The sequence below is a fragment of the Argentina anserina genome, chromosome 2 (assembly GCF_933775445.1).
Source record: "Argentina anserina chromosome 2, drPotAnse1.1, whole genome shotgun sequence".
Classification (NCBI taxonomy): domain Eukaryota; kingdom Viridiplantae; phylum Streptophyta; class Magnoliopsida; order Rosales; family Rosaceae; genus Argentina; species Argentina anserina.
In genome coordinates this window covers 20060193-20082222 of record NC_065873.1, presented here as the reverse complement: position 1 = coordinate 20082222, position 22030 = coordinate 20060193, and the positions used below count along the sequence as shown (strand labels likewise).

The following is a 22030-nucleotide window of genomic DNA, read 5'->3' as shown; positions in this document are numbered from 1 at the left end:
CAATCCGTATCCAAGCAGTACGCGTATTGAGGCGTATTTGATGTATTTTCGACGTATCGTGTCCGTGTCCGTGTCGGATACGCAATACGTGAGCAAAGAGGCGTGTCCGTGCTTCCTAGATTCTAACTCTCACTTTAATTTCCTACAATATTTTAAAGGCAAAAAAGGTTCCCATTTTCTTAGAGCCAACCATACTGAAACTTTTAGGGTTTCGTGCAGCAGATGGTGGCGCTCAAGTCGAGCCTTGCCGACCGGAGGGCGTCATCAGGCGATGGTTCCTTCGTGGTGTGAGGTGAGTAGTGAACGAGTTTCAGTTGTGAGCTAGGGTTGTCGGCAAACAACTAGAGAGGATAGACAACGACGCAACCTACATGGGATGGCGCCAGTTTTTGATTCCCGAGTTTGATTTGGTTGAGATCTCATCACAGCCGCGCCATCGTTTTGCCCTATCTGTCGTCCTTGTGTTTCCCTTTGAGAACCAAGTCGACGACACCGGATTTCGAGGTGGCATCACCTTGTTCTAGCTTTTGCTCTTGCGATGGTAGAGGGTCAGGTCAAACCACCAAAAGCTGACTAACGGTGTTGATAGTCAACAGAGGTTTTCCTTGTTAGGCCATACGGCTGGTCCTATGTGGGTGGTTGGGCGTAGGATGTGGGCTAATTGATTGGGCCTTTTTGTCCATTTGGTTGGCCATTTCCTTTGCTGCATCTATTTCGCTTGGGTCAAGCACGACTTAAGCCACCCGCAGTTATAGTTTGAAACTGTTTGTAGAAAATTAAGGTTATGTTGTTCTATTGTCTGCATTTAGTATTCTAGCTTTGTTAGGAATGTCCTTCTTCTTGTTTTTTCTTTCGATTTCACTAACATTGAGAGTACATAATTGATACCTTAGGCTCAATGTGTTAGTGTCAAATGTCATTAGATTAAACTCGAGGGAGCTACTATACTTTAGTTTTTGCTTTAGTGTTTTTCCGTTTTCGTTTCGAACTTTTTGAAACTTTGGTTTGTATAATAAGTGTGTTTTTGCGCATTTATTTACTTTCTTATGTTAGCTTGTATGCATGAGAGATGACCTAACATCTCTTATATTTGATCTTTGTAGTCGTGTATGACTTAATGTCAAATGAAGTTAATTCATTCCCCTAACAAAATTGAATGTAGAAACGTTATTCAGATCCATAGTAGATGACAATTTGCATTTATATATTAACTAAGAGATGATATACATTATACATATGTTGGAAGTAGAAAAAATGAATGCTTCCAACTGAGACTTAAGAGCATTGACCGAATCAGACATATAAATGAGACTCACTTCTCTTTGATACAATGAGCCGCATACATATATGTAGCTCAATTTCTGATACACATATCGTCTACATGCATTTTTCAGCTCGATCATACGTTATCCCAATTCCCTGATTTCTCTTTTACTAGGTGGGATTTGGTGGTGTGAAGCATGTAATTGCAGGCTCCAACAGCCTCTCCAACAGTCAAATGAATCCACTCCTGACCTATTTTCTCAATCAAATCTGACTTGTTCATCTTCTTCATCACCTCACTTCCCGGGTTCGCCAATACGAGCTATAAACATATCAAAAGAAAGGTGTAAGCTAAGCAATGGAAGAAACTATGGAGTAAAAAAAAAAGTCAAAAGAAATCTGATAGAACTGTACCTTGAGACCCCTTCTATCAATGATCTTCTTGACCTCATCAAGCATGCTTAATCCACTTGTGTCTATGTTACCAACAGCTGTATAACTCAAACCAAAAAAGTTAAGGTTTTCAATAATTACTTCAAAATGTTCTTTACTTCAAAATCAAACCAGTCATGGAGTCCATTATGAAGCACTTACCAGCCATGTTCAATATGACATATTGTAAACTACTTTCCCCTGAATCTTTTACTCTATCTTCCTCTTCATCAATCCACCTTGTAATCCTGAAAGATTCACAAGTATTGCATTTGGTCAGTATCTAGTTTCACAAATCACAATAATATCCGACAAAATTTCAAGTATATACGTAAGATTGAATTACCTTTCTCTCAAGTAGTTGGAATTAGCAAAGTAAATGGGAGCATCAATCTCAAGAATGAGGATTCCAGGAATATTGCTTGCATTTGTGTACTGTTCCATGCTTCTATAAGCCAAGGAATCTGGAACATTTCCAAGCATGAAAGTCTTGGGCCTTGCCACAAACAACAGTACCCTCATCACTGATAGCGCAAGCTGCACATACAATTTAATTGCACACGGACTAATTAGAAAATTAAATCATCGTACTTCATTATTTAAGATTCAAGAAGTGTAGATTGAGTTCTATTTTCATACCGCTAACACAAGGCCGATTTCGACACTGCCAAAAACAACGCCAACATATGCACTCATGCAAACGACGAAATCAAACTTGTCAACCTTCCAGAGATGGATTGCCTCCTCGTATTTTATAAGACCAAGCATTGCAGCTATGATGATAGCTGAAAGCACTACAAGGGGAGTGTAGTGGAACAAGGGTGTGAGGAACAACAAGGTTAACATTACTGCAATTGCCATCACAATGTTGGACACTGCTGTTTTGCATCCTGCATTGTAGTTCACCGCTGATCTTGAAAAGGGCCCTGAAAATTGCATTTCAATTCAATGAAGCTAAATCAGCGAACTTTTCTTGTGTAATTAGTCATGTTGTACGTCAATTATATTTTGTTTTCTCAAAGTGAAAAAATGCGATCATTTAGGTTTCTTAATCTATACCTGTAGTAAGGTAACAAGAAGTGCATGAACCGGCAATGTTCATCATTCCGAAAGCAATCATCTCTTTGTTTCCATCAATATGGTAGTTCTTGAACATTGAAAAGCTTCTGCCTACTGCTATTCCTTCCTGCACAGTCACATTATCCATACAGCTCAATTAGCAAAGAAATTGATTGACTAGAACCTAATCAACAACTTAATTAGTCACTTTCTGCTAGTTAATCAGAAAGTAAAAGAAGATACTCACGGCGAGAGCTATGATGCCGGTGATGATGCCTGTCTTGAAAGCCGTTGATAGATAAGGTGATACAAACACAAGATCCCCGAAGGACATAGGGTTTATCCCCTTCTTCAACTCTCCTATCTGAAAAATTATCCAAGGGTAAAAGTCGATAAAAACCTAGTTAATCCGGATGAGTAAAACAGAGAAAATGCAAATGCAAAAGGTTTCTGTGACCCCGACGTCCTCCTCCTCCAACCCATCCAACCACCTGGAACTAGTTCTGTCCTACTCTGCCGTGAGGATTAGCCAAATACGGCAAATAATATCTCCGGGCCCGCAGATATTCACCCTACACTGTTATTGGTGGGGGCTCTCAACTCAACTACAAATCTACAATAATGTAAAATGACTTTACGAGAGACACTGTACATGGAAGTGATCTGGGTTTCAAGCAAAGTTAAGAGGTGGTCCTTGATCGACTGTTAAATCAATATGCACGTATTAGCCATATTTTGCCCTAGTTGGTGATCACGGACCCGACCGGACTTGTGGCTTTTATCGACGTTGCTGTCTACTCGAGAACTCGACTGTGTTTTTTACTCACCACTTGAACTCCATGTTTCTCAGCATGGGTGAAGTAAACAAGCACGCTTCCCAAGATCACCGACGTCAGAGGTGCCATGGCCGATATCCAGAAGAACTTGGGTTTTTTCTGGCTCTGCATATGTCCAAATTATCAACATATTAGAACAAATAGAATTACTGATGCCTGCTGGAGTATAGTTAGTTTAAACAAGGTTCAACAAAGAGTCGTATGTTTGTATAGTGTAGGGTTACTTTATTCGATAGGGGGCAGGTTGAGGTTGAAAATTGAAACCAAGAATTTCATGACATAATTAACAAGGCAGAAGCTGTTCCAAGTTTCCAACCAACCCAAGGAAATTGAGAGTCTAAAAGTTAGATGCAGGTTCCGAGTAATTTTCATGAAAAGTTGTTTCTATATTAATTAAGACATTATACTAATTGGGATCTACTAATCTGCATATTATGCATATTATTATAAGTTGCGTGACAGTATCAATTGTTGGAATATGGAAATGAAAACATGACGGCATAGTAGGTTTAAGAGAATAAGTATCTGATTGAAATGAATAAACAAAGGGAAAGTGCAAGATATGGGGTTCGATTTACTTACCAAGTATCTGGTTATTAGGAGAAAGAAGAGAAAGCAACATCCCAAAACCCCACTTTCCCATCTCCACTGCAACAACCAAAAAATCATTGTCAGACAAAATTAATCAAATTAACCTCCTTGGCTTAAACAACTGTATACATACTTTCATGGTTAATTATATATACTTCCAAGTAACAAAATACCAAAACTAGTGTATTTCACACATGGTTATCTTCAATATTTGAAAGACTAATCTTTAGAAAATGACTCTTAACCTTCTTAATAGAATCTTATATCAGTTTGACGTAGACAAGAGTCGAACACATCCTTTTCATAATTAAGACGTATATATAAGCTTCTCACAACAACTGATGACAATCACTAATCAGGTTACATGTAACTGAAGATTTAACATGGTTGTTGTGAGTTGTGACTAACAAGAGCATCTAATTCATATAGCACCAATTCTATCATCGAAATAGAATTACATATCACACGGCGCCTACTTCAATTATTAACATTGAACGTATATAGGATATAATATTTGGAGGAGCTCTAATTTTCTTCGGCTACAAAGTGGTATTGTAGGAAAAGGACAAACAAAGTACAAACCTCATGTGTTTGGCTGAAGACAGAGCGCATAACTGACACAATATCTGTCCCCTTGGTAAAATGTTCTAGACCCAGTATACCCTTGAGTTGTTGCAGACACACCACCGTGGCTGCCCCCGCCATGAACCCTACTATGGTTGCATGTGATAAGAAATCCACGATGAACCCAAGCCTGCAAACCAAATCAAACATTTCATAAAAAAAAAACCAAATAAAACACATAGTTACGTTAAAATGGTAAAAATCATGCATTAGTAGATTTTCCTAATTATTATGATTATCCGACAGATTATCAGATTGTAAAGCTGGCTATTGGATCGGTCTATGTCTGAAAGATTCTTTGTTCAATTTCTAGTATACGTTCCAAATGATGGGTGGGTTCGTCCGGGGTACATTGTTGTATACCATACAACAGGGGCTGAACGGCTGGTAGGACTGTCAACTTTTGCACACAATAGTGGTAGTGAAATTGTGCGGTCGGATGTACCGGCGTATACCATACAATGACGTATGATAGATTTATCTCCAAATTATAGCACTAACTATATGTGTGGTGTGAACGAATCTTATCTGGTGTCCAAAAATTCAGAAGACAAAATATTTGGGTAGTAGAAGACAACAAAAACCCAGAAAACCTGTAGATATATACTTGTCCGCCTACCCAGAAAACCTGTAGATTCATGTTCTCGTTTTCTATCATTTTCTGTGCGTTTAATTGCGTGAATTTCATGTATGTTCTTAACTTACCTACTACTTAACTAACAACATACTCAGCTGGCGGGTTAAATATTCCAACCGCTTAACTTACGAACACAGTACTAATAATTAAGTTAATAGATTAGGTTAGCCGAAAAGCCGTAAATAATGACTACGTACTTACCTCAACAAACCCAACAAAGCTTGGAAAACTCCGGCGAAGAAGGTGGCCGTGAAAGCCAGATGAAGATAGAGAGTGGGATTCTCAGTAGCATTGACCTCAGCTCCCAGCATTGAAGCCGTGAGAAGTGAAGCCACGGCCACCGTTCCCACAGCCAAATCTCTAGAGCTCCCCATCATGGCGTAGACCAGTGGTGGAATAAAGCTCGAATCTACATTAAGCGTTATTACATGTTATAGTTACGTTATAACCAGTAAACAAAACATGCACTTGCAGTCTAGCATCGATCACTTAGGTAAACAAACCCGGCAAAATATGAAACTTACAGAGGCCGAGAATAGGGGGCAAGTTAGCGAGCTTGGCGTAACTGATCCCCTGAGGGATGGCGAGGCTGGCGATAGTGATGCCGGAGATGAGGTCGGACTTGAGAAAGTCCAGAGTGTAGCGCGGGGCCCACTCAAAGATAGGGAACACATACTGGATCCCCAGGACTAGTTTTCTTGAAGCAGGTTGATTCTTGAACTGCCTGAGAGGGTCGTCCGGGAAGAACGTCTCCTTCAGGGTGTTCTTCAGCGTCGTGACGAACGGCTGCGCAGGCGGAATTGCCACCCGGCGTGACGGCTCCACATTCGCCGCAGGGTACTTGTTGTAATCCACGTTCCCCATTAATCAATCTCTCTACCAATCAAATAATGATAGCCTGGAAATGGCTTTGCCACTGAGGAAAAGGTGATGATGAGATAAACAGCCGGAGTTTTGGAAATTACAAGTTTGGAAGGACTTGAAGGGTGAGACAGTTACAGGGAGAGGGGTGGAGGAGGAAGTGTGAGCAGATAGCTTGGTGTAGAGTGAGAGAAGAAACCGAGTGTTGTGGAAATTTATAGGGGTTGGATTCGAGGACGGTGTGGGAGGAGATGATGGTGATCCATTATTATTTCATTTTGAGAGTGCGTTTGAGGACCCACGCGAATTGCATTAGTGAAAGAAGGGACACGTTTACAAGTTACAGGTATTAGATCGTTTTTAATTTTTCAACAAGGTTTTAGAAATTTTTTTGAGCTGCACACCTCGTGCTCTATTTTCGTTCACTCCTCCTAAAGAGAAGGCAATATCCAGGAAGCTCACGTATTGGTAAGGATGGTGTTCTTCTTCGGGGGATTTTCCAATTGCTGCTAATCCTTGATGCATGTCTTGCCCCCGTGGCATGATCAGCTTCGATTCTTATGTGGTGGAGTTTGATTGAATTGGGGTGATATGTGGTTTTGGTTGGCGAGCGTTAGGTTAAGGAGTTAATTAATTAGTTCAATTCTTTGACAGTTATTTTTGTTGGTAATGATCGACATGTTTGAGGTTAGATAGTTCTATCACCAAAATTTAGACCTACAATCAAAATTGATTTAGACCTACTTTAAGTTAGGGATTTGACCAAAAAGATATTTAAAATGGATTTGGTTACTTTAAAATAGAATCAAAAGGATCGTAGAGCATTTCTTGCGATTTTCAAATGCAAGTTAAAGTCACTCTCTGATATAAATTGATTGTCAGTCCACATTTCTTTGAGAAAAAAAATACTAAGATGTACATGTTTCCGCGAGTTGTAAAAGTGCTTCATAAATAAGATTGACATACTATAGCTTTTTGATGAAAGGTTCCTAAATTTTATTCTAAAAAGTATCATTAGAGTTTCTGTTACTTAGTATTGTTTACATAATCAACAGGTAAGAGTTAACAATCGCTATAGATGGTGAATTACTATTATTTTTGTGTCTATACATCTAACTAGATTCAGCAATTTTGTTATGAAACTCCGGGAGCATACCGCAATACCCAACTACTACTAATTAAGCATGATAACATCATATAAGTTCTCTGCTTGAGGCGAATTTAGTTCCATCATATGTGTAAACATGCAAACTTGTTTTCTAGTTTGACTGGATTAACGTAAAGTGCGTGTTTTCATTGTTTGCAACTGGTGGAATATCAGTGCCTAACGTTGTACGATCTTTAGTTGATACAGAAATCATAACTGGACGAGCCAAATCCCTAAAGTTGGATCGCCTTGCAGGTGGAAATCATTCTTTATATTCCCACTTCGATCATGTATACCTCCTTCCTTACATCACTTCTCTGTTTGCATTTTAAGTAAATGCATATGTCATATATATATATATATATATATATATATATCAAGAGTGAAGCTTCACTCTGAAATTACAGAGTGAAGTTCTAATTTTGACACACTTTTCGGTCAATTTTTTTCACCATAAGCGATTCAATATTTAGGTATGCTATTCAAGATCATCTGTACAAAATTTCATCTAATTCGACAATGGTTTGAGTTTTCAAAATTGAGATTTACACGAACGGTTCACGTTGAACAATTTTAATTCATTCATTGATTTAATCTAATTTCAATACTTTAACGATGTTCGAATTAGATGAAATTTTGTACAGATGATCTTGAATAACATATCTAAATATTGAATCACTTATGGTGAAAAAAATTGACCGAAAAGTATGTCAAAATTGGAACTTCACTCTGTAATTTCAGAGTGAAACTTCACTCTGGATAGAGACTGCATATATATCCATATATATATATATGTGTATATATATATATATATACATACATACACATACACACACCTCTTCCTGGCCTTCTTAAATAACCTTTAAGAAGAACATAAATACTTAAGCATTTTGTATTATGATTAGGGCAAGTATAGGAGGAAAGCAGAAACATTTTGATTTCTGAATGTTCGTTTACTTGTTAGAGTAACAAACGTAAAATCATTACTGTATAGTACGTCGGCTATTGGAGTGCATGCATGAGCTTATTCAGCAATTGACATAATGATATGAACGGTATGTCTTTAGCTCCCAAGTCTCAATCAATCAATGCATTATGATCAAATTTGAAACGTTATCTTACTCTTACCTTAACCCGCACGGAGCTTAGGCATAGATAGAAGTCATAGAACTTTCTCCAGGCCAATTTTGATGTCTTACACCTTGAACGTTTTGGATCGAGTTTGACTTTCAGGGTCAACGGCCTCAACCCTATAAAAATCTTTTGCATAACTGATTAACCTCCCTAAGAGATCGAGTCATGCATGCATACGACCACGTATTGATGGTTATATTAGTGATCCGTCAAATTGGTATTTAACAACCATACGTGCTCCGATCCATTATATATATGTGGGCATGCGATTTCTTCCAAAACGGTTCAAAATGTTTATTAGGGTTTTCAACATATTTCATAACCAATTTTAATAGAAGCATGACGGTGTTTGGCATAACAAAGTTGAATGTCTTTTACGAAATACATCTTGATCGAGCACTTTCATAATTTTAAAACGAGCTAGCTAGCACAATCCTTCAAGAACTTTTAACTGTGAAAACTTACTAAAATAAATACTGATGTGCTTGTCAAACCTTTCTAAATTGAAGATATAGTTCTTCAGAAGCTTTTTATCATGTAATTACATATTTGTCTCCAACTAAAAAGCAACTCCAAACGGCTCTTCATCTGTATTAAGCTCTAATATTACACAAAAATTAACTTTAACCCCAATGCTTAACGTGGCCATTGAGAAAGACAAAACAACTAAACAAGATATCGATCGATTAATGCATATGGTGTCTTATTGTCATGATCGATATATAAGATCGAGGTCTCATATACTCTTATGTTTCCATTTTCTTTTGGTAAGTTGTATTGGTCTTTAGCTACCAATATGTTGGCTTTAATACAAACTTTAGTTTTGACAATCCACGTCTTAAAATTGAAAGACACCTTTGTAATCATATAATTATCAATATTTCTCAGTGTTAGTTCGATCGACACCCAATTAAATTTGATCTGCTAGATGGAGATTAATGGGGATTTAATTAGGATAATTGTCTTATTTAGAAGAATCATCACTAAATAAATCAAGTGGCTACTTAAACAAGTCTTATCTGCATATGAGTGAGTCTCTATCTAGCTAGCTATGGCATATATACGAATGGTAATCATGCAAATCATAGATGTGAAACTAACGAAATAGAATTTTGTTTTTTGTGACAGTGTCACGGATATGAGGATCAAATGCATAAGACAAAATTGGACAGCTAATTAAGGTTTCTAATTCAAAGTGTACACTACCATCTATATATCCTTCTCAAAAAAGGGGGAAGAAAACTAGTGTCCATTAAGATGACAAAATTGGCCCCTTCTTGTTGAATCTTAATTATCAGGCATTTAGGCATAATGTCAATATTTTATACGGCCTTGAGCCCCTTTATTAGCTAGCAAGCTAGTAGCTTCGTAATTTTATTACCAAAATGTATACATTTGAACTGGATAAGCCTAGCCAACCAATAAAACAAATCAATTGATTAAGAAGATCGGAATAGCTAGAGGAGTACCTGAGATTAATAATTAGTTGATGAGCCTTTTCAGTTTGCAGACTTGTCAATAATGTTTCTAAGCGTCAATAATGTTGCTCGATTAATATATTCTTAGCGTCAATAATGTTTTCTTAAAGCAAGAAAACAACAGTGTAAAGAATAACTAGTAATTTATATATTATTTTTTCTTGGAGATATTAGGTCTTGTTCAACAGGAAACTGATGATCAGAATATAATGATTTATAGCTTTGGCAAAAAAACATTCAGATACTACAAATTTATGAAACGGTTTTTAGGCATGCGTGTAATGGTTTGATCATGAGGCAGCTACCACACAACCTGGCACCGTGTATGTTTATCATCATTTTCACTGTTCTAAAAATACATTAGTTACTATAGCTAGGGACTTGAGGAGGGAACTGGGTATACTGGCCGGGATCCAAGTATATCCAAGTTCTTTCACTTGTTTTTAGAAAAACATAGAAATAGGTCACGTTTTTGTGAAATGCACACTATTCTTCAATTCCACTTTTAATTTCATCGATCAACTTGATGAAGCCAAATATTAGACATAGCCTTTGACATATATTTGGACCGGCCAACCTCAACTGCTGGGATCCTTTAAAAAAAAACTGCTGGGAAGAACAAACTTCTGCATGCGTAGTAGTGACTAGTAGTAGTACGTGATTAATAGAGGATTTCTCAAATCTCTATGAATCACATTTAACTCATGCGTATGTTTGTTCTCATATTCCTAAAATTTGGGAGTCATATACGCACATTTTAATTTGGAGAGACAGCAGATCGATGCTAGTTTATGATCGTAATTAACAAAGATTTTGAGAGAAATATGGTCGATCACTTATAGAATACATTAATGAATGGGAGGAGTTAGTTAACGTACGTTCAATATTCATTACAAATTAATATATAGATAACTAACATGAAGAGGCAGAAGGTTAAGTGGAGCAGCCCACCGAGTGGGAGGCTTAAGCTAAACATTGATGGAGCTTTTTGCTATGAGTCTCAAATAGGTGGAGTAGGGGTGATTATTAGAGACAGTGAAGGGAGTTGTGTGGCAGCGTTGGCTCGTCATTTCTCTCATGCACAATCTGCTTTGCATATGGAGGCTGAAGCTCTAAGGGGTGGTCTCTTTGTTACAATAGAACAAAATTACAATGAGCTTGAAATTGAATGTGATTGTGTTATGCTGGTCAATGTTTTTCTGAATGAAGATGGTGATTTGCTTGAGGTGAGTAACATTTTACAATATTGTCGTCGTTATTTTTCGTCGTTCAATTTTGTCTCCCTTAAACATATCAATAGAGAAGCAAATGGAGTAGCTCATAGGTTAGCTACCCTTGCTAGGAATCCTATTATGGATGAGTATTGGGTTGGAGAGACACCCAATATTATTTTAGATGTTCTTATTGAAGATGGTAGTATGTTATCACGAGGTCTAGGCACCACGTCTCCCTCGTTGTACTCACCATTTTGTGAGGAATAATTAATAAACTAGCGGGACACTAGCCCGTTTTCAAAAAAAAATATATATAGATAACTAACATGACGAAACCACATAATGCATAAGAAATAATGTACGTGACTGCTAATTATTTGTGGCCAGAGTTGACGAATTCCATTACGTAATTGTTTTCTCTATTCTTTGGTTTATTTTATGTTCCATGCCTTTGTCATTGCTAGTATATCGAATCCGATATCCCACTTCTAATAGATAATGCATGCAGACTTATATGGATCAGAAAAACCCTGTTCAAGTTAGAACCTTTCTAGACAACACCTCCACGACAGTTCCATGCCATAACCCTACTAATTCGATCATTGATTAATTTCAACTTCTTTTGCTTTCTCCCGGGACTTTCTCAGCTACTCATTCATGTTGCTTTGGATTTATATATTTGTTTTACCTCCCACTTAACCTTAATAATGGGTTACACGGTGATTCGGCATAAAATCCAAAACTTGTGGTTTTGGTGAAATGCACAATCATGTCCAATATCCATGATTTACTTAACAGAATAATTGATCAAAGTAATTATTGCTCCAATCAAGAGCTTATATTCGGCCGGCTTTGGTTACTTGGTCTCTTTGATTTCCGTATGGATTTGGTAACTAAAAGGAGGAACTCCAAATTAGGGTTCAAGCTGGGTGTCTGCCCACATGAGGCCAAACGTCTGAGGAAAACCCTGCCTTTACTACCATCCCGTCATCTGCTAGACCTCATTGTTTCAACTTTCAAGTTGTTTAGGCGAAACATGCAGAAATGGAGAACCTTTCTTTGCAACAATGGAAAACTCGATCATAGATGCACTGATGCACATTCTCTGGTTTACTTCAACTTCAATAGAGGTTGACTCTAAGAAATGCTAGCTCAGGGTGACGTGAGGTTTTCTAAGTGCAAATATGCAAAAGACCTTATTTCATACCTTTTGTTTTACAAATCCAGATAAATATGGTATGCGAATGATAAGAACATGAAGAAAGTTTCAAACGCACTACGCGCTAGCATTTCTCATTAACGTGTGCATCTTTGCCATAACACGTAACTGTGAGCCATTCAAAATCGATGTCTAATATGTTACAATGAATCTTCGACTTATTGTTGAGTATATACACATTTCACATGAAAATTCTAGTATACATCAATGTATGCTATACATCCCACATCCGACGGTCGATATTGTTTTATGAGTGAGATTAAAAAAATAATATCCGTTGTCAACCGTTGGATGTGGAATGTATAGCATACATTGATGTATACTAGATTAACCCCATTTCACATGCAGAAATGAGACATTGTCTGTCAATTTATAAGACTTTGAAGCATGGCGGGCCATGGGAGTGCCACTGGTGCAGCCGCACAAGGCCCTCATCCGGCAAGTCTCCCATAAGGCCGTAACGCATGAAATCTTCTTCATATATTAATATTATTTTAAAACCACGTATTAGTATTGCTGCCTTACGTAGTTGGTTAATCAACTTATCAGGTTGGTAGTTTTCTAGTGAGGTCTTGGGTTCAATACCCAGCTTTCATAATTTTTTTTTGTTTTTGTTTTTTTATATATTTTTAATAGGCATCAAATCACATAAAAATTGCAGGAGTCTTAATTTTATAATGAAATTTATGTATTGCATAGTTTAGATTTTAAAAGTTTCAATTGCTCTACATATATATTTACGATCACTACAATTTTAGACTACGAGTAAGAAACATACTATTACAATTATAATTATATAATTTTATAGTTTCGCCATATATATTTTTAAGCTACCTTTAAATTTCGTATGACTCCTGAAATCTCATGACCGGCCCTAGTTTGAAGCACTTCATACACTGTCAATAGTTTTTTAGATCGATGTAATCCTCACATTACTTTTATCACTTATAACACGGAAGTTGCGAGCCATTAAAGGAGAGTTCTATAAAGCGCCTTCGCACCAAGAGCCCAATTACTCTTTTACTTACGTGTCCACTCATGAGAAGGCGGGTCATGTGACCCACCAAATGGCCCACCATTTGTGTGTTAACAGACTGACGGACGTGAGAAAAAAGAAGGTCACGTTGTAGCACGTGATTTGTCGAAAGTTGTTGGACGGGTAACTCAAATGGGGTTGGGTAAGTTTGATTTCAACTTCTGTATATATTGACCGTACGTGCGAAGTTTAGGTTTAATGAAGTCTGTAGCCGCAAAATGGAATCAGAAGAATTTCGTTGGTGTCTCATAAATTAATTGCCTGGCGGAGCAGCGTGCTATGCCGAAAGTGGGCAGTTGTGGGTTCCTATCCCGTCGTCCATCTACCATTCAGGCAGTCGGATTAGCTAGATCTGAAATGGATGAGAGAGGTTAGTATGGTTAAAGAACTCTCCGTCTTTTGGTAGCCATGTTATGTACTGAATTTAGGTTAAAATCTATAGATATACGAAATGAATTGCAGATTGGTACATAGAATCCTATAGTTGCTGGGTTGTGGTTGAAAATCAATTTATTTTTGTTGTATATTGTATTGTTAACAGTATTGCGTGAGGTGATGTTGGAGGTGGGTGATGGAAGTCTTCGGTTCAACGAACAACCATACCACAGTCCACATTTTTCCGATGATGAGGAGAAGGATCCCGGAAATGTGGTGGAGGATGAGAAGAGAGTTGTTGGGGGCAGAGGTCCAAGGAGCGAAGAAGATGATTCACCCATAGAAGAGGGATTTAGTAGTGATTCAGATTGTGATCACGGTGGAGACGACGAAAGTACAGGTATGGAAGATGGTGACTTTATTAGGGAGAACGGAAATAGAAGCACCGAAAATGCAGACCGCGAAAGATTTATCATGGTTGACGATTCGGAAGAGTTGGAAGAGTCGGGGCGTAAGTTTGTAAAGGGATTGTTGAATACCGAGTTGTCGTTTGAAGATCGATGCCCCCTGACTCCCGATAGCTTGTGGTGTTCTAGTTTGAAGGGTAAGGATGTGAAGACCATAGGTCTAGGGGATTTTGATAACATAACCTTTCCGACCGTAGAGGAGGCTGAAAAATTCTACTATTATTACGCATTCATGATTGGTTTCAGCGTGAAGAAGTTTAGAAGAGAGAGGCGCGAAGTTGGGGACCGTATGGTGATCTGGAGGAGAACTTGGGCCTGCTCGAATGAGGGCTATTGCTGCAGCAAGAAGGATCCAAATGCTGATGTTCCACCTCCCATATTGTTTGGTTCAGATGGATGTATGGACCAGAATGGGCAATGTGGGGATCCTACAGTTGTTGGAAAGAAAAAGAAGAGAAAGGGTGTGGCAAGGGGAATGAAGTACACAAGGACTGGTTGTAAAGCGAACTTCACCGTTAAGATAGATGAAGAAACTGGGCTTTATCACGTGTTCAGATTTGAAACAGCCCACAACCACGGTGTTGCAGCCGTATCAGAGCGTCACTTTCTCCGTTCATTTAGGAAAGTGACACCAGAGGACTTGCTAGAGGTGCAGGCACTCCAGTCAACAGGTTTGGGGGTCAGTGGTTCTTTTGATTTTATGGCAAGGCAAAATGGAGGTGCCCCTTTGGTTGGATTCATGCTGAAGGACTTATACAACAAATTGGACCGTTATAGGAGACTTAATAGCGAACTTGGCGATGCAGAAGCAGCCATGAACTGGTTACGCATAAAAGGAATGGAAGATCCTAATTTTTTTTGTAGGTATAGCAGAGATGAAGAAGGGAGATTGGCTGCTCTGTTTTGGAGGGACCATGCTTCATTCCTGGACTACCAAGCATTTGGGGATGTTTTGATCATAGATAGCACCTACAAAACAAACATCTACGGAATGCCGTTGGTGTTGTTCGTCGGTGCAAACAACCACAGAGCTAGTGTGTTATTTGGCTGTGGTCTCGTTCGTGATGAGAAGGAGGACACCTTCCATTGGTTGATTGAGCGATTCGTTTCTTCAATGGAGAACAAGGTCCCAATAACAGTTGTAACAGACGGGGATGAAAGGTTGCATGCTGCACTTCACACGCACTTGCCAACAGCAAGGCAGAGGTTGTGTTCATGGCACATAGGGCGGAATGTAGGTCAAAATATAAAAGACGAAAAAGTGCAGAAATTATTAGGGAAGCTCATATATGGGTCATATAGTATAGAAGAATGGGACATGATGTGGGCGAAGATGATAGCGGAAAACGACTTGGGGGACAATGAATGGCTGAAGACACTCCACGATAGGCGTGAGCGATGGTCGGAGACATTTTTCAGGTAACTCTCTAAGCATTTCAGCATTTGAACATTGTGAGGGATTAGTGCAACATGTGTTTACCGTTAGAACAGGTTATATGCATATATTGCTACAACGCCCCTTGGTGTATATATTCTTGCATTCGAGCGTCTTTATTACAATTCTTTTATTAATTTGTTGGATTTATTTACCCATGCATTTTAAGTAGTGATGTTATTATTTATATTTTGTAAAGAACTGGGTTATTTAACTGAAATATGAACTAGTGAGGTATGTTAGAATGAGTTTACAGATTTTGGCAATGGTAATGCAAATGAATTTGTCAATTTAGATGGTCTTTATTTTGCAGGGGACATCATTGTGGTGGAATTTGCAGCACACAACGGTGTGAGGGTATGAATAACAAGGTTAAGACGAAAGTGTGTGGTTACACCAAGCTGGTTCAATTTGTACCAAGGTTGTACCACAGTGTTGGGCGGCTGAGAGACCGGTATATGTTGGACGACTTCAAGTCCCGCAATTACCACAGGAAATTTGTATTACCAATGAAGGCCTTGGAGGAACAAGTATTCAATATTTTCACGGACGACATCTATTTAGTCATCAGGGGCCAGATGGTGTTTGAGAATGCGTTTAATGTCTCCACACGTGTTGATTATGAAGGGTCCAAAAACCTGACATGCTACGTCACACAATACGGTGTAGATGATAGGTGTTGGTTAGTGACTTACGTAGCCGGCTCTATCGAAGGGGAGGGGGATACTTATAGATGTTCCTGCCAACTGTTTGAGTCAGATGGGATACCGTGCTGCCACATTTTCTCTGTTTTTAAACGGGAAAGTGTGAAGATCTATCCGAAATCTCTTATATGGCCAAGGTGGACAAAAGACGCAGGTAAGAAGTCATGTGTTGATAAGGTGATAATTGACAATGATTTTGGGGAATCTCAGGCCTGTCGTTATGCCAAGTTAATCGGTATAGCTAAAAGAGCTTGCTACAACATGTCATTGACTGATGAAGGATTCGAGAAGGGCACAGTTGATTTGCACATGCTTTTGGGGAAATATCATGTAGAAAACCCTTTGAAGAAGGCACGGGTTAACCCGGGTGACAATGATAATGTCGTCCGTGACCCTGTCCTAGCTAGAACTAAAGGGAGCCACGTTACTAGAACTGACAGAAATGGTCAGGGAAATGAAGGAACCGGGGATGGTCCAAAATGCAAGGAGTGTCATACTTCAGGGCACAACAAGCGTACTTGTCCATTGCTGAAGAAGCGAGATAGAGACAAAGGGGCGACGAAAGCTTCCAAATCAGGGACTGTGTCACAAAAATGTAGCGAACCAGAAATTGGTGGTAGTTCTGCATCAGATGTTCCACATTTTAGTTATAATTGTACTAATAATCTACCTCCTCGTGCGCCTTATTACCCACAGATGCCGTCACCTGTAAATTTGTGCTTTGGGCCTGATCATGCCAGCCTTCCTGATATGAATTCGCAGTCTGGAGCCTCAGATAATCCTATCCATGGATGGGGTTTTTGGGGTGGTTCTTCACTTTAATGCTGTTTAGACTTAGAGTTTGGTTGGTTGCTTAGCTCTGTTGTTTCTGAGGAAGGATGACAATTCCCCTACATTTTGCCATTTTAGTTTAAGTCTGTCCTTTCTTATTTTGTATTTAAGCAATTGTGTTTAACTTAATAATATTAGCTATTAGAAATTAGGTTTTGTTAAACAGTACCGGTGTTTTATTTCGTAAACTTTGTACACTATGTAACCATTATCAGCCAGAACATATGTCGCAAGAAGTCTGTATGGGTTTATAGTGCATGTAATCATATTTTTGTCATGTCACCTAATTTATGTTATGGCTGCATTTATCTATACTGACTGACATACATGGTTTTCCCACGGTAATTATTTCCTTCCATTTGTCAATAATGTTAATATTCCCTTTTTATTATGAACCTCGTCCTTATGAATAGTATCTTGTTCATGGTTTTCCCAATTTTTTTCATTCAATTTCTGCAATGTTCAGGGAAGATGAATCAATTTGATGCGGTTTTGTCGTTTGCTTATGGTTTGATGACGATAAGTTCACCTTATATCTAACTTTTAAAATTATGTATAACTAGTAAACCAGTGTGGAAATGGGATTCCGTGGAAATGAGACAATTTCATACTTTTATTCAGAAAATCACATGTGTTTTTCATACGTCATGAAGAAAATGGTATATAGACAGTAATTGAATTGGAAGGCAAATGGAACTTCCATCAGCTGCAAGTAAGAGCAGCCCCTGATAGGAAACCTGAATAGTTGCATAATAAGTGGAGTAGATTTACAGGTTACGCCATCATAACAAAAATTGTTCCCCATTTCAGTCCAACAATTCATCTACCAATTCCTCTGTTAATACCTAAAGAGTGAAAAATACTTCCATGAAGTTTGAAGTCATATGTTGAATCCAAACACCTTACTGGTTCTGTTCACAATGTACAGCCGCAGGTGTTTCAGATCCTTGAGATAGTTATCCGCATGGAAGTTGGACCGTCTTGTTGTAAATTTCACAGTAGTAATGTTCATTGTTTTTTCCGTCGGGACAACTAACCTAGTGTATGTGAACCCGTTTTGGAGATATGAGTAAGGGGGTTGCCTCCTCGTATTATACCATTTTGGGTTTATTGCTTGTAAGAGCCCTTTTGCTGGTCCCCCATCCAGACCACTCATTTATGGTAGTTATGGTCCAATCATATTTGTGGGCCGGCATTAATCTCAATCAGTGATGTAGCCATAAAATGCTAGGTCGGTGGGAACACCCCGTCAATTTAACAGGCCATTGTTTTTATACCATCATCAATGGTCTAATTCCCTATTTGGTTAGGCGTAACCCCGGCCTAACCATCCAAAAACTTGCGAATAATTTTTCTTCAATTATCTTAGTACAAATTATCAATCATACTTAGTATAACTACAACCGTGATGTTGAAAACTAACATCCTTTTCATAATCAAAGTGATGAAATATAGCAACGATTTTAAACACAATGTGTTAACGTTTTACTTCATATGAGCACATAGTGTTGCATTGATAATGAGATTAAGATTTCCGGCCACTAAGCCATATTACAAAATAACAACCATCAATACATTAAGGGAAGTCATGCAAGTTTTAGTCAAGTTATAAATTGTTAACTTTCTAAAAACCACAAAAAATCATCCTTTATCCCCCGCAAAGTAATCATAGAGCAACATCTAACTTACACTGCACCTATGTGTTCTCCCTGGAGAAAAAGTAGCCACTGTGTACACCACCCTGATGTGCCCTTCATGGGCAACTACTGTTGTTTCATGATAACTACCTGTTACTGTTCACTCCCCCAGTGTTAGTGACGGCAAAGTGAAATTCGTTCGCCCTCTGCATTACATTATCATGAATTACACTTGTTGGGGGTTTCATACACTGCAACATCAGAGCTGATCTCTGCTCCTCACTGTCATACTACAAGCATTACAAGGCAGATTGATCAATATCCAGTATGACTTGGTAGTAAATTGGAACTGAATCATGTGTTAATTATATATTGTGGTCATGCCAATGTTAGTGCATACCTCTTCCCACCATAGGGTTCCATAAAATTGCATGTGTTCAAGTATAAACATTCCACACTCTGTCCTTCCTTCCTGAAATGGAGCCTTGTCGGGGTACAGTATCCTGAAGTTCACAAAGTCAGGTGGCTGGTAATCCGGTGTGTTTGTGGAAGTCATGCATATGGTCTTAGTGAGATGCCTCATCTGTAATTTCAATTCATAATTTATTAGCCTAAAATTGATGGACATATTTTGAATCATCATGAAATTAGCACATTGTATCGTCACTGACCGCATTCTTAGTTATTTTTGTTGACAAACGGTCACTAATAAAACCTCGAACGCTGTCCCAAATTTCGACAACCTTTTTCTTTGTGTGCACCACCAGCAGCCACCAATGCCCCCCACGATCAAGAACGTGTAGGGGAATGAAAATCTGCACACATGTAAACGTGTGACCCGGACCTTACTCTTACTGGTGTCTGAACCAAGAAAAACAACCAATAAATGAAATACATAACCATTTACCAGATTGCAACTGTCTATACGACCGTCGAACCTATACAGGTTGCATACATTCCTTGTGCGCATTGCCAGTTCCATGTATTCCTCCTCGCTGTCACGTTCCTGGTTTGCCTGCGTCTATTGACAATAAACTATGTCCAATTAATGACCGTCCTCCTATCTAACAAATATCAATATGCCGGGGAAGTGCGTTACGTTGTAAATTACCGTGAAATATGTGGGGAGGTACCATGCATTTGGATTATCCCGAGTCATGTAGTCAGCTACAAAGTTTATCACCTGCCAGTGGGAAAGAATCATGAGTCACAATTAGTTCTATTGACACCTTCACAGTCACTTGGCAACTTAGCATCATGGTTGTTTTGGCATCATTATGCCCATACTTCTCTGCCATTTACAATTGTTCTACAGCATATCCACCTCTCATCATCTGCGTTAAGTGATTGAAAGTAAATACTAGGGCATTTACTTACTTCCATGCCCACTTTGGTGTTTGGAGCTAGATCCCTTAGGTGTTTCCTCTGTAAAATTTCCCTCCCTTCACCAGAGTCGGCCATTGGAGTCCTGCATTATGTCAATGTGTCTATAAAATGCATGACAACCATTAACATAATCATATAGTAGATGAATTGCAGAAATTTTCTCACCAGTCCTCTTCATCGGTTGTCAATTTATCATGCATGAATACATAATTTATTAAACGAAGGTCCGACTGTGGAAGTGGCCTATTTAGTTTGAATGGCCCGGCCAAGAACCTAGATTCCCCTTGTCGATTGTTACTAAAAGTTGTCGGCACTATATTCCTTCCCTCCTTCCTAGGCCCGTACAAAGCCTTGTTGAACATCACTCTCACATGTCCCCTAGGAATGTGCACAATCCCCTTCTTCATTGCTGACCCTGGATTAAGTCCTGATGTTTTTCCAACCAGTTTGCTTCCCACAGGGCTGCTTGAAGTTTCAGAGGCCGCCTGGCACTGTTTTACTAGTGTTCCCACACCCTTATCGAACTCTAGCTATTTCACAAAAGACAAATTTATTGTAAGGTGTACTTTCACTGGTTTTATTCACAATTACTTGGAAAATCTTATAGAGGTGTGCAGACAAATAAATTAAAACGTATTCATATACTAAACATGAATAGATCACTATTGCATATGATTCAATGATGATTAATATTGTAACACACTTACTGAAAGCCTTCTACCACATTGTGGTTTATCAGTCAAAGTTCCTGATTTTGGAATTTTTTTCCGAGAGTTGGAAACGGCCGGCTCCTTTCCCTTATTCATACACTGCTTCTTCCCACTCACATGTACTCCATCCGTTGCGCATTTCTTCCTCTTTACATTATCGTGATTATCACCCCCTTTTTTTGCAGTTTCCTTCATACTTTGCAGGACTCTAGTGACACACTCCGCTTCGATGTCTTCACCCGTATCCGCCCACATCTCCATCATTTGTTTAACTTCGCGGAATTCAGCTACGTACTCCTGGAATAATTTGTTCAACTTCAGTACATTTTCCTTAAGTGCAGCCATTTCCCTCTTTGTATCATAAATGTCCTCATGCACGCTTGATTTAATCCCAATTCCAAACCCGCTGCCACCCCCATTTGCATGGTCCGAACTGAGGATTCCAGCCTCATTTTGTTTCCTCACTACAATAGGTGCTCCAAAACCCCCTAACTGCCTCATTTTTTGGACCACATCTTCAACATCTTCTGTTGTCCAAGCTGCAATCGGTAACATTCCTGTACACACCTTGCCAAATCCCTTCCCCACAACATCCATATACAGTAGTTGGAAGAAAAGCATGCATCCGGGCACGTACTCACTCCCTTCTTTTCTATACTTATCAACCCCTTCAAATATCCACTTCAATCCATAGGAGGCCCAGTTCTTGTCTCGAATTTGGTCTGTCAACTCAACACACGATAGGAATGAACTATCTACATTTCCGTCAATGCCCGGACATAGAATGGTTGTCAATGCAAACATAGCGTAGGCAATTTGGAAAAGGGCGTCGGCGCTCGGCCGTTTACGAATAATGAAAATTAGCCCATCAATTCCCAAAGTTCCGTCTGTATCACAATATTCACTTGAGAGTAATTTGGAGCCACCAAACTCAGCAGGGGTGGGTTCTACCAC

The 22030-nt window shown here is 38.9% G+C and overlaps 1 protein-coding gene across 1 annotated transcript; it reads right to left on the bottom strand.

The window, feature by feature from the left end:
• Window positions 1–1183: 1183 nt before the first annotated feature.
• LOC126785372 (sulfate transporter 3.1-like) lies at window positions 1184–6472 on the bottom strand. Its single transcript, XM_050511036.1, has 12 exons — window positions 5967–6472; window positions 5644–5851; window positions 4764–4935; window positions 4173–4238; window positions 3582–3695; window positions 3002–3118; window positions 2755–2881; window positions 2335–2621; window positions 2042–2232; window positions 1858–1943; window positions 1678–1754; window positions 1184–1585 (listed from the first exon to the last, which is right to left on the bottom strand). Exons 1-12 carry the CDS (start codon window positions 6304–6306, stop codon window positions 1400–1402), a joined length of 1971 nt encoding a protein of 656 aa, XP_050366993.1. The 5' UTR covers window positions 6307–6472; the 3' UTR covers window positions 1184–1399.
• Between the last annotated feature and the right edge of the window lie 15558 nt (window positions 6473–22030).

Excerpts from the sequence above, each read along its gene's own strand:
- LOC126785372 (XM_050511036.1), bottom strand. The coding sequence starts at position 6,306 with ATGGGGAACGTGGATTACAACAAGTACCCTGCGGCGAATGTGGAGCCG. Across the intron at positions 2,233-2,334 it reads AAATCGGCCTTGTGTTAGCG|CTTGCGCTATCAGTGATGAG; the intron begins GTATGAAAATAG and ends TTGTATGTGCAG. Across the intron at positions 1,944-2,041 it reads TCCAACTACTTGAGAGAAAG|GATTACAAGGTGGATTGATG; the intron begins GTAATTCAATCT and ends TGAATCTTTCAG.